The sequence below is a fragment of the Pan troglodytes genome, chromosome 1, assembly GCF_028858775.2.
Source record: "Pan troglodytes isolate AG18354 chromosome 1, NHGRI_mPanTro3-v2.0_pri, whole genome shotgun sequence".
Classification (NCBI taxonomy): Eukaryota; Metazoa; Chordata; class Mammalia; order Primates; family Hominidae; genus Pan; species Pan troglodytes.
The window spans coordinates 91,417,570-91,430,301 of NC_072398.2; the positions used below are offsets into that span (position 1 = coordinate 91,417,570).

General features: G+C 42.3%; 1 protein-coding gene across 1 annotated transcript in view; it reads left to right on the plus strand.

The window, feature by feature from the left end:
* Positions 1 to 3,130: 3,130 nt before the first annotated feature.
* The window catches only part of FCRL2 (Fc receptor like 2), a 31,894-nt gene continuing 22,292 nt past the window's right edge, over positions 3,131 to 12,732 (plus strand). The window contains exons 1-5 of the mRNA XM_524903.8: positions 3,131 to 3,692; positions 4,949 to 4,969; positions 10,073 to 10,330; positions 10,589 to 10,873; positions 12,038 to 12,325. Coding sequence (XP_524903.2) covers positions 3,662 to 3,692; positions 4,949 to 4,969; positions 10,073 to 10,330; positions 10,589 to 10,873; positions 12,038 to 12,325 — 883 coding nt within the window. The 5' untranslated portion in view covers positions 3,131 to 3,661. The remainder of the gene's footprint in view (positions 3,693 to 4,948; positions 4,970 to 10,072; positions 10,331 to 10,588; positions 10,874 to 12,037; positions 12,326 to 12,732) is intronic.

Consider the following 12,732-nt stretch of genomic DNA (forward strand, 5'->3'; position numbering starts at 1 on the left):
TAAATTTAATTGTAAAAAATCTTCTGGGCAGAAGGGCCTGGCTCTGTCTAAATTACATTGGAGAGTGTCTGCATAGACAACATTTGTTCTAGCCAGTTCTGTCCCAGAAGTTCTTCAACAAACAACATCACCTCCATAGAACTCGGAAAGTATCTAGTTACTATCTTGGACAGGAAGTTATTAGGGAAAGCCCCACTCAACAAAGACATATCATGCTGCTCTAGGTAATTATTGTAATTATTAAAACTGCTACTACCACTTCTGCCATAACAATGATGATGACCATGACTATGACTACTTCTACTGCCATTTATGTAGCAATTATTATGACAAGTAATTTATATATATTATGACATTTAATTCTCTCATAGTGACCTTGGAACCCCAAGCTCAAAAGATTATATCTAGGGATCTTGGAAGTTAACCTGTTTCATTTTTTTATTTTCCCACTCCAACTGTCCTAGTAATCAAATTCATCAAGCAGGAAGTGTGATTTGTTTTATTCTGACATATTTTATGAAGACTCTATTTGTCTCTGTCTCAGTTCTGGCATGCCCCAACTTGGCACTGTATTTTGTATTCCATTCAAGACATTGAACACGGTTCACAGAGATGACTCTTGCTCTGCATCTGGCAAAATAGGCTTCAGTATGTTACCACCTGTGGAATCTCCATGTTAAGGGTTTACCTGGTTGATCCAAGAGGCATTTATATGTATGTCTAATGCTGCTTCTTTCTGATACCTGTGACTCCATCCTGTTGGTGGCAAAATATCCTTGCACAAAAAGTATTATCTCTCACTTTGATCAAACCTACAAAACATAATTTTATTTCTGCCACTATTGCCTTAATTTTTAAGTTACTTTCCCCGCCCCCCACCAGGTATCTATTAAGCCTCTTAATCTCTGGTCACAGTGCCTACTGTGCATTGAAGTTTAGCTATGCTTCCAGGATATGCCTATTCACTTGTAAATTACTGCCATCTGTCAAATACAGAGTAGCACCCACATGAAACATGTTAGCCATCTTAGAGGATTTGTTGCCACCTCTGTGGCCCACACACCTCATTACTGCTGCTTTCCACCTGCACCTTTTATACCAACTGTGAATTTTACCTCATACCATTTGGTAACACCTTAAGAAATATTGATTCTTAACTGAAGAGGCCACATTTCCATAGAGGGTATATAGAAATCAGTGAAGGGATATGGATTATTTTGAAAAATCTCCTTGATGTCTATGAAAAACTTGTACCTACCATCAATTTACCATCAACTTTTTCATGATCCTATTTGTACTCCTTTCCTTAATTCCCTCCCATCCACAAAATTTCTATAGCTTCCAGGTTGGTCAGAATGGGAAGGAATTATAGGCCACCTAGAAACCCATTCAGTAGGCAAGATTTGATGATCAGTGACTAGCTTTGGTCCTGGGAAAGAGTAACTTACACTTTTAAACACATACAAACCGTTTGTCTATGCAGAAAGTTAAAGTAGTATTGTTTTCAACACTTTAAGATGGGAGAGGCCATAAAACCTAGTTTCTTATAATGAATCTTTAAAAAGTAAGTAAATAGCATATGTTTATTGTAAGAATACTAGAATACACAGATAAGCAAAATGAGGAAAATAAAAATCAGCTTTAATTAGATTTTTTGGATATAATTACAGTAACTCTGTGGTGCTAATTGTCTCAGACACTTTTTATTGGAGAGCAGGGGATAATGTGCAGCAGATAAAGTGCACTCTGCAGCCACTTTTTTCTTTTCTTTTCTTTTCTTTTTTTTTTTGAGACGGAGTCTTGCTCTGTCACCCAGGCTGGAGTGCAGTGGCACGATCTCGGCTCACTGCAAGCTCTGCCTCCCGGGTTTGCACCATTCTCCTGCCTCAGCCTCCCAAACAGCTGGGACTACAGGCACCTGCCACCACGCCCGGCTAATTTTTTGTATTTTTAGTTGAGACGGGGTTTCACCGTATTAGCCAGGATGGTCTTGATCTCCTGACCTCGTGATCCGCCCGCCTCAGCCTCCCAAAGTGCTGAGATTACAGGCGTGAGCCACCGCACCCAGCCCACTTTTTTCTTAATCATATATCCTACACATCTTATCTTGCTATTAAATATTATTCCACAGAATTATTTTAATGGCTGTTTGGTTTTCCACAGCATTTGACACATAACTTATTTTTAACACACATCTCTCCTTGTGATATATTTTTAGTATTTTCTTTTTACATTATTATAAGCAAGGCTTTAATGACCATCACATATAAATATTAGCATTTCTCAAAGTAAAACTATGATAATAGTGAGAATAAAATGTTAAGTATCCAATTGTTAAAAATTCAATGTTAAGTATTCAGGTAAATGTTAAGTACCTGAACAGGTGACATTGAGTCTATGAATATTTTCAGTCAGTCCCTCATTTATAAGCACCTGTGATTTTTTGGTTTAGCGTTTCATCCTGCATAAGGTTCACTGATGAGACAACATCTACCAGGACTACATCTAATCAAAGTGAGCATGATAATAGGTGTTCACATAACACGTGCTTGGCTTTGTGTGAGATAACTGTATTAGGATCAGCCTGGTGTACAAAAAGCAATGCAGATTAGAAATAGGCAATGTTGTGATTACAGATTAGAAAGATGGAAATGTTTTCAGCAATATAGTGCAAGTGTTTTGAAGTTTAGTAAAATCTCATTCTAGAAAGTCATCGAATGACTACGAAAAATTTTACTTAAGAAATATGAGCTATTGAAACAATGGCCTTATTATTTTAAGAACCTTGAGAAGCAATATATCAAGATAATAGGGCACAATGTTTAAGAGCCCAACTGTGGAACTGGGCTGCCTGGGTTTGAATCCCAGATCTGTTACTACTAGAAATTGATTAAGCTGATCTTGGTCATTTTACTGGCTGCTATGGTCTGAATGTTTGTGTCCTGGCAAAATTCTTATGTTGATACTTAATCCTCAACGCAATAGTAATAAAAGGTACCCACCTTTTATTATATGACCTTTTAGGGGTCATGAGTGTGGAACTCTTATGAAAAGGATTAGTCTCCTTATAAAAGAGGCTTGAGGGAGCTTGTTTGCTCCTTCCATCATGTGAAGACACATAGAGGACACCATCTATGAGAAACAGGCCCTCATCAGACACTGAATCTACTGGTGCCTTGATCTTAAACTTCCCAGCCTCTTGAACTATGAGTGATAAATTTATGTTGTTTATAAATTTCTCAGTCTAAGGTATTCTTTATAGCAGCCCCAATGGACTAAGACACTTACCTTTACTAGTGCCTCAATTTCCTTATTCATGTGAAAGGGGATAGTGCCAATTCAGAAACTTGCTGAAGGTAATAAATAACTCTGTAAGCACGAGGCACTTAGAACTGTGTCTGACTCATTGCAACCCATATGTAAATGCTAGGTATCATAATGAGGGTCAAGATACAAAATTTCTGTGGCATTGAGAGGATCAGCTATAATTGTTTTAGCCCTCCCAGGACAAAGATAATGGTTAAACATAGTGGCACTATTCTACTTCCTTTTTTGCTAATTATACAAAACCTATTCTGAAAAGCACATTTCATCGCCTGCTCAGAGTCTCCAGTTGGTGACCAAGAGTACATCTCTTTTCAAATAGCTGGATTAGGTCCTCATGCTGCTGTGGTCATTGCTGGTCATCTTTGGTGAGTTCAATCATTTGACTGAGAAGTGAGGTGGCAGCTGAATGAGGTCTACTGCTCCCAAAAGGTTGGAGGTTTTATCGGAGCCCAGGGACTGGTGGGGATGCTCAGGTCCTGCCTGCAGCTTGGGCTTCAAAGGCAGATGCAAAGAAGTAGGCTGAGGACAGTGAATTTGCAGCACATCCATTAAGCATTAGGCACAATGCTTAATGTTCAAGGTGGACCACTTTACCATTTGCTGGTCATGAATTGCTATTTTGATAATTTAGATCTCATTGAGTAATATAATGTTCTCATAGTAAAATGTTCATAATATTAGCATTTAGCAATGCCCTTCTCCTCTATGAACACCGATTATTCAATTGTTATCTATAAGATTTGGGTTCAGCTGATGCATTGAGACCCTTTGCTAATATTCCTCTGTTTAATCGTGGACAACGAGGGAGATGACAGCTGCTGCTAGAAAATAAGATTCCTGGGTGAGTGCAGTGGCTCATACCTGTAATCCTAGCACTTTGGGAGTCCAAGGCTGGTGGATCACTTGAGGTCAGAGTTCGAGACCACCCCGGCCAACATGGTGAAACCTCATCTCTACTAAAAATACAAAAATTAGCCAGGCTTGGTGGTGGGCACCTGTAATTCCAGCTACTTGGGAAGCTGAGGCAGGAGAATTGCTTGAACCCAGGAGGTGGAGATTGTGGTGAGCCAAGATCGCACCATTGTGCGATTACTCTCTCCAGCCTGGGTGAGAGAGTAAATAAGATCCCTTTCTCTATGCTGTGTAGGCACTAAATAAATATTTGTTATTGGAATAAAAGGGCTCTAACGTGAAATATGGCCATAGGAAAGAGACTGATTTGTTGATTTCTTGGAACTCTCACAATGTATGTTTCCTGATGAGCCCTTTGTGATCGTGTTGTCATGTCTATCTACCACTTGAAAAGTCAGAGTGTGAGATAGAGTGGTGGGGATGGTGGAAGGAAAATGAAATCAAGGAGAGTCACTAAATATCCAACATGGGTATTCTCGACAATCCCTTTAGTCAAGCATTGGGTTTGCAACTTGCCTTTTGACTACAATGAATGACAGTTAGATGTGTGCTCGAGGGAGATTGAATTGTTAGTAATAAGAGATTAGGGAAATAGAAAAGAAAGGGAAAATGGAAAGAAGTTTTTGAGCAATTTACCAGAGTAATATAAATTTATAAATTATGAGGGCAAATGCTGTGTGCTAATCTCTGGCTTTTGATCTCCTCACAGATGCAGTCACTGAACAGGCAGGTGAGTCCTCCTTGTCTTTGTTGTTCTTGGTCTCTGGCATATCAGTCACCCCGCTACCCCAGGATTCTATAGAGGTGGCTCTGAAAAGCCTGTGAAGATGTCCTAATATTACTGCCCTCTAGGCTGACATGTTCTGAGGTCACGCAGCCTGTTTCCAACACCACTTGCATGTCTGGGTGACCAGGTACCACCTAGCCTTCTCAAGACCCCACATGCTTGCCTCTTCCTTAAAAGCCTGGCTTTAAGAAGGGCAGTAACATGCAGATTGAAGAGAAGAACAATTTGGAGAGAATTGTTTTCCTGCCCATAGGACTGTAATGCCTCTTTATTGTCTGGCTGAATGCTGAATGTTTTTACAGCTCTGAAAACAGCTATTTATAGAGGAATGTGTCAGAACTACAAACTTCTGCAGGGTCAGAATAAACATGTGTCCTCATTGCTTCTCTAGCTCTAGCTCAGGAATCAGCAAGCTTTTCCTGTAAAAGGCAAGAGAGTAAATAGGCTAAGCTTTTCAGGTGTGTGCCGTAACTACTCAATGCCATTGCTGTGGTAGCAGGAAAACAACCATAGACCATATGTAAATGAATGAGGATGGCTGTGTTCCAATAACATTTTATTTACCAAAATAGTGTTGGCCAGCTCACAGGCCATAATTCGCCAACCCGTGCTCTAGATTTAGTATTTAGTTTTGATTTTTAAAAAATGCATGTATTACTGTTCTAATCATAAAGAGTGAAATAAAGCTAATTTTATTTCACTCTTTCTGAGTTAAATCTGTGCTCATTGAAGGAAGTCAATGGGAAAAATATTTTATTCCATATACAGAATCTTCACATGAGCCAAGACAAAATCTAAAGAAAGAGAGACTTGTTCCCTTGCCCATTGAATGCTGGCTACCAAGTGGAAGGGGCTCTTTGGGCTCTAAGGAACAGTGTGGGAAAAGCAGATCCTGCTGTCACCTTGAATGGAACAAGAGTGTCCAGGGAGACATTCAGGGGTCCTACCTGGAACTTGCTCAGGAGCAAGTCTGGTCTCTTGCATTCATTCTGTCCCACATAAGGTCCCGGAGTCCCACCCTGTGATACCCATCACTCCACTGTCTGTCTGGATGGAAATTAGAGGAAACCTCGATCAATATTCAGGAGGTTTCTGACCATTAGTGGAATCATGCCAAGACAGCAGGCTCCCTGAAGTGAATCACCTACAACCATTCAGAGAACAGGGCAACAGCCACTTCATTCTCTTTCTTTTCCTTTAGCAAGAGTTTCTCAGAAAACTGAGATGTTCTTCAGAAGTTTGAGATCTTTTCTTTTTAAAAAGAGTAAGAGAGAACTTAGTTCAGCATGATGTACTGGAAAGAGCAGGACTTATATAGCCAGAAAGACCAAATTGAAATCATGGCTTTGCTATATACCTGCTATGTAGGCTGGGCAGTCACTTGGCCTCTGAACCCCAGTCTTGGCTCTGGGGAAAAGTTTCTGGCCTGTTGAGAATTACAATCCCCTGCAAGGTTTGAAAATGCTATTCAGCAGAGCAGCTGAAAAGGTCTTTCTGTCCCCATCCATTGCCTCAATGCAGTCTTCCACCCCATTTCCTCTTTTCAGCCCCACCCATACACTGCACTCACCACCTGGGACTTTGCCCTTGCAAAGCTTTGAGAAATACCATTTGCTTTTAGTTTTTGCTGTTGCTCTGGTAAAGATATTTTTCACTGAAATTCTTGTGAAAAAACATTATTCAGTCCTGTACATCTTGCTCTGAGTTAAATCTTTGTGCTCCTATTTATTTGCTCTGCCTAAGAACTTCTCGTTCACAACCTACCCTTCTCCCTGCCCCCTACCACTATCCCTCCACTGCAGTTCTCCTCTGTACCCTCTGGGGGTCAGCATGATTCTATTGGGCACCTCTGCAGGTAGAGCCACTCTCAGCCAGTTTCTGGAGGATTTGGAACTCCCTGAGGATGAACAAGTCAGCTTTGGGACTTGTTGCCCTCCCCTTCTAGGGCCTCTGACTCCTTGTACCCTGCTAATGGTGCATACAGATTAGAACTCTTGAGGTTGCACCACAATGACAGCCAGTGTAGAGCCAGCACACTTCTGCTGAGGCCTTCGAACTGCCAGGTGATTGGCATTGGAGCATCACAGCCATGCTAGAAGCAAGTGGATACAAACTGTCACACAAACCCATTATGACTCTTTGGGGTTCCCTGATATGAAACTATGAACCAACTTATGTCTACCCTATAGGTAGGACATCACTCTCAGAGGGTTTCACTTCAAGTCACCTTCATTTATTCAGTATTCCCGAGTCCACCCCATCTCACAGACCTGAAACCCATTATTTTGGTTGCTCTTGAAGTGCAGTTATGATGACCTCTTATTCCTCCTCAGCCATCATTAGCTTCTGCAACAAAGACATCCCCCATCAAGACTGTGAGATTTGTGGATCACTGAGTGGTCCATAAATGCCAGCACCATTGTGTGCTTCTCTCACAGAATCCTTAAGACTGCCTGATGAGAGGCAAATGCTCTTTGTTGTTCCATTTCTCAGTTGAGAAACTGTAACTGAACACAGGTCCAGCTGCTCACTGCTTGCAAAGTCCAATTAACAAGAGAGAGCTCTGGTAGAAAGAAAGTGACTTTTTAATTCCAAAACATAGCTGAGGGGAAGTAGTACAGGCTTCTGCCTTGAGGGTACCACTTCTACTTCTGGGGCAGAAGGCAAGGGCTTTTAAAGGCGGACTTGGTGTGAACAGCATGCAGGGGAGGGAGCGAGGTGGTGCAAGTCTACATGACTTGCTTTGGATGTCATCTGAAGTGATTTGGCTTGGCACCAGTGTGGGCAGAACTAGGTTGTAAATTGAGGCAATCTTCTGGTGAGAGAGAGTTCTAGAGGCACCTGGTTTGCTTCGAGTTTCTGTCTCTGGAACCTCTTAAGTGAACACATAGCTAGATATGCTTTCAGTGCAAGGAGTGGATGATGGAGAGAAGGTAAAAATTATAAGTGCATGAAAAAGGTAAAAATACTACTTTTTTTCTTAGAAAAATGGGATACTTGGTTACAAAACCAAAGTCCAAAGAGTAAAGTGCTTTGTCCAGTATCACACAGCTAATAATAGTAGACTTGGATTCAAAACAGTGTGATCTGGCTCTTCACAACTAGGTTAAACATTGTGAGAACTGAAATCAATCAGTATCTCCTGGTGGTGACGATGACTCTCTCTGGCCGCAAGTTCACTTCCAGGCCTCCGAGCTTTAGCATCTCTCCCCAGTAGATTCCTCTCGGAGCTGCAAGCCGGCTCACCCTGCTGCTCCCACTTGCTGGTCTGCTGTTACGGACTCAAGATCATCCACTCCTCACTGCTCTCCATCCTTTGGCTTGCTCTTGGGGCAGTCTGCCTCTTACCATGCAGTGTGAGGATATGAATAATTCCTAACGACCAACTCAAAGTCTCACTTTGTCAGTGGCAGCCAGAGCCAGTGAGGCTGCCTGTCATGCCCTTTGCAACAGTGTCTCTAATCATGACTTGTCTTCCTATCCCCAGTGGTGTTCTCTACAAGAATCTTTCCTGTTTGTGGAGGAAGACTGTATCAGTGGTTTAAAAGTTGGCTTGATTCCGAGTCCCACGGTGGCATTTCCATGAGATCTAGTATCCATTTGCAAAGGAGGCCACAAATCTTGAATTAAGTTAATTGTTTCTCCAACCAACCTTTGCTGCCCTGCTAAATATATATATATATAATCAGATTGTTCCCAAATGTCTAACAAGTAATTCTGGTTCTGCTGAAATAGCCAGTAGCGAACCATATATTTTGCCAAAAATTATACCTCCAAATGCCACAGATTTCCTGTGGCTTTTTGGCTGTAGCTCTGCAGTAGTATTTTATGAGTCACCACATCTCTTATTCTATTGCCTTCTGCTTCCTTCTACTACACATCTGACAGTCACAATACAATTGAATAGTGACAGGAAAGATTTTTATTTGAGATATAACTTAATTCCTTACTTTGTGGTCAGAATCCTCTACTATAATCATAAAATATGAAGACGTCATAGACACAAAACATAGTCTGGTACCATAAATAAATGAAGTGACGGGGTCAAAATTAGAGAACCTGTGACCAATCTAAGGAAAACAACCTCTGGGGAGGACATTTGTCTTTGGCAATAGCTTTTTTCTTTATATGATCAGTCTCTAGGAACTAAGCCTTGGATTAAAAATAATCTCTACTTCACTGAATGGATGAGAAAAATTTTCTGAAGGCATTCAAGTGGAGAATTCAAGTAGATAATTAAAGATACTGGATCTTATTCCAGTAACTGGCATATTCCCAATAATCTACGCCACTTGATGGTTTTATCTGGTGAGGCAAGAAGAGGGGATGGGACCTGAATTTATAACACAGCATAGAGCTCTGAGGGCTGGATGACGGCATGGAGGATGAAAAAATAAAGTGCCCGCTAAGGACAATGGTTTCCCTGTGTGGTGTCACCGATGGAGAAGGCTGAAGATGAGGTGTTTATCAGAACACTCCTTCATGAACATTAAAAAACCATGTTTACCTTGACACCCCTGCAATAGACTGAATGTTTGTATCTCCCTCAAATTCATATGTTGAAACCCTAATCCCAGTGTGATGGTATTTGTAGGTGGGGCCTTTGGGAGGTAATAAGGTCATGACAGTGGAACCCTCATGAATAGGACTAATGCTTTTATAAGAAGAGGCCAGAGAGTTAGCTGATTAGTTTTCCATCATCTGACGGTAGAGCGAAAAGTTGGCAGTCTGCAGCCCAGAGGATGGCCGTCATCACAACCTGACAATGCTGGCACCCTGACCTCAGACTTTCAACCTCCAGCATTGTGAGAAATAAATCTCTGTTATTGATAAGCCACTCAGTTTATGGAATTTTATGATAGCAGCACAAGCTAAGATATCCCCTCAGGAAACATGGGATGAAACTCTCAGTAATTAAGGCATGGATTGGAACTTCCATCTTGTTTAAAGAAGTAGAGGCTATGCCTGAGACCACCTCACTGCCAATGGAGTCTGTCTGGGTTCTCTGCAGAAATAGCAAATCCGGTTTTCCTCCTTCTCTTGCAGATTCGCTGACCCTTGTGGCGCCCTCTTCTGTCTTCGAAGGAGACAGCATCGTTCTGAAATGCCAGGGAGAACAGAACTGGAAAATTCAGAAGATGGCTTACCACAAGGATAACAAAGAGTTATCTGTTTTCAAAAAATTCTCAGATTTCCTTATCCAAAGTGCAGTTTTAAGTGACAGTGGTAACTATTTCTGTAGTACCAAAGGACAACTCCTTTTCTGGGATAAAACTTCAAATATAGTAAAGATAAAAGTCCAAGGTAAAACCCTCACTTCTGTGGGATGGGCTGGGTGAGAGACCACGGCCGCAAGGCAGGGTGGGTACTGGGTAGGGGAAAGCTGCTCATGGGCTGAATATAGACAGGAGTGCTTGTGGTTTGACCATCAAAGGAGCCATAATGGGTGAGAGGTGTCTAGCTCTGAATGTCCTGTTTGCTGGGGTTGCTTCTTGCCAGAGGCTTTTCAGCAGGAATCTTAGCTGTCACTGCTTTGGGGACTATTGTGATCCTTCTCTCTAGAGCTCTTTCAACATCCTGTGCTGACTGCCAGCTCCTTCCAGCCCATCGAAGGGGGTCCAGTGAGCCTGAAATGTGAGACCCGGCGCTCTCCACAGAGGTTGGATGTTCAACTCCAGTTCTGCTTCTTCAGAGAAAACCAGGTCCTGGGGTCAGGCTGGAGCAGCTCTCCGGAGCTCCAGATTTCTGCCGTGTGGAGTGAAGACACAGGGTCTTACTGGTGCGAGGCAGAAACGGTGACTCACAGGATCAGAAAACAGAGCCTCCAATCCCAGATTCACGTGCAGAGCAAGTATCAGTGAGGCTGAGCCTGGAGAAAAAAAGATAGGAGTGTTATAGCTTCAGCTTGGACTACTAGTCTGTTTCTTTGTTCAACTCCTGTCCTTGAGGAAAGTGAAAATTAAGCTAGAAAAACCCTCCAGGTTGCGGCCGGGCGCGGTGGCTCACGCCTGTAATCCCAGCACTTTGGGAGGCTGAGACGGGCAGATCATGAGGTCAGGAGAGAGACCATCCTGGCTAACACGGTGAAACCCCGTCTCTACTAAAAATACAAAAAATTAGCCGGGCTTGGTGGGGGGCGCCTGTAGTCCCAGCTACTAGGGAGGCTGAGGCAGGAGAAAGGCGTGAACCTGGGAGGTGGAGCTTGCAGTGAGCCGAGATCACGCCACTGCACTCCAGCCTGGGCGACAGGGCGAGACTCCGTCTCAAAAAAACAAAACAAAACAAAACGAAAAACCCTCCAGATTGCTCCTGGCTTCCTACTTCGTAAGAATCAGAAATGCACTAAGCCCCTTATAATCTTTCTTTTTTTGTTGTTAGTTAAGTAATATTCATTGATCAAGACTCCATTGATCACTGACTGTATGCCTTGGCATTTAGTAGTGGGTGGGACACTTCAAAAGGCAAACCACCTGCTGTCTAATGGCTCTCCAAATGTCTCCACATGATGAGATTGCAACACAAATTGACTTATTAGAAGGCAATGTAGCATCAGGAAAAGCAGATGTGAATGAACAGAGTGGTCAGAGGAGAAGTTGTATTTGGCTGAACCTTGAAATTAAAAATGATAGAGGAATTATTATTGGGACCGTTGTTAGGAATAATGACTTTTCCACTGCAAGACTGACGATATCAGTGCCCCTCTATATTCTGTGCAAAAGGTGTCTTTGACTCATCCAAAAAATTGAACAGTTTCCTGTCTCATGGAGATCCATCACAAAGTCTTTAAATATTACTACCCATGAAATTGGCCAGGGTTAGGACATTCGAATGTCTTTATCCACATTCCTGAAGGATAATTGTTATAGATTCCCTACCTCCATAGGAATGCTTATAATGGATTATCTATACAATCTCCACATTCCCACATTTTGCATTAGAGAATGGAATCAGTCAAACCCTGTTCCCAGAGTTTCCCTTAGAGTTCTCACCTGTTGTCTTATATCCATCTAGGAATCCCCATCTCTAACGTAAGCTTGGAGATCCGGGCCCCCGGGGGACAGGTGACTGAAGGACAAAAACTCATACTGCTCTGCTCAGTGGCTGGGGGTACAGGAAATGTCACATTCTCCTGGTACAGAGAGGCCACAGGAACCAGTATGGGAAAGAAAACCCAGCGTTCCCTGTCAGCAGAGCTGGAGATCCCAGCTGTGAAAGAGAGTGATGCCGGCAAATATTACTGTAGAGCTGACAACGGCCATGTGCCTATCCAGAGCAAGGTGGTGAATATCCCTGTGAGAAGTGAGTGACACTCTCATTCATATCTTCCAGAAATCCCCAGACCAAGGTCATGATACACAGGAGTCCTGAGGAAATTTCAGGAGGCCCCAGGGATTAGTGCTGTGGAGAACCAAAAGCAATTTGAAAATGGGTTACGCTTGCAGGTTAGACTGCTGACCTGTTTCTTTTTGTGGAAGGAAATATAAAGAGGGCTGTAATCGATTATGAAGCATAAGCATTCTTGCAATCCTACGATAGGATAATAAAACATCTATTACATGAAACCTTTGGGCTCTGGGCCAGGGAGTATCATGGATCTAAAAGGTTCATAGTGGTAACAGCCTGCTTCATTTTATGTCATCTCCTTCAAAGTGATTAGAGTGTTTCTAGCTTGCCGAAACTGCACCCAAAGGGAGACATTTGGAGCC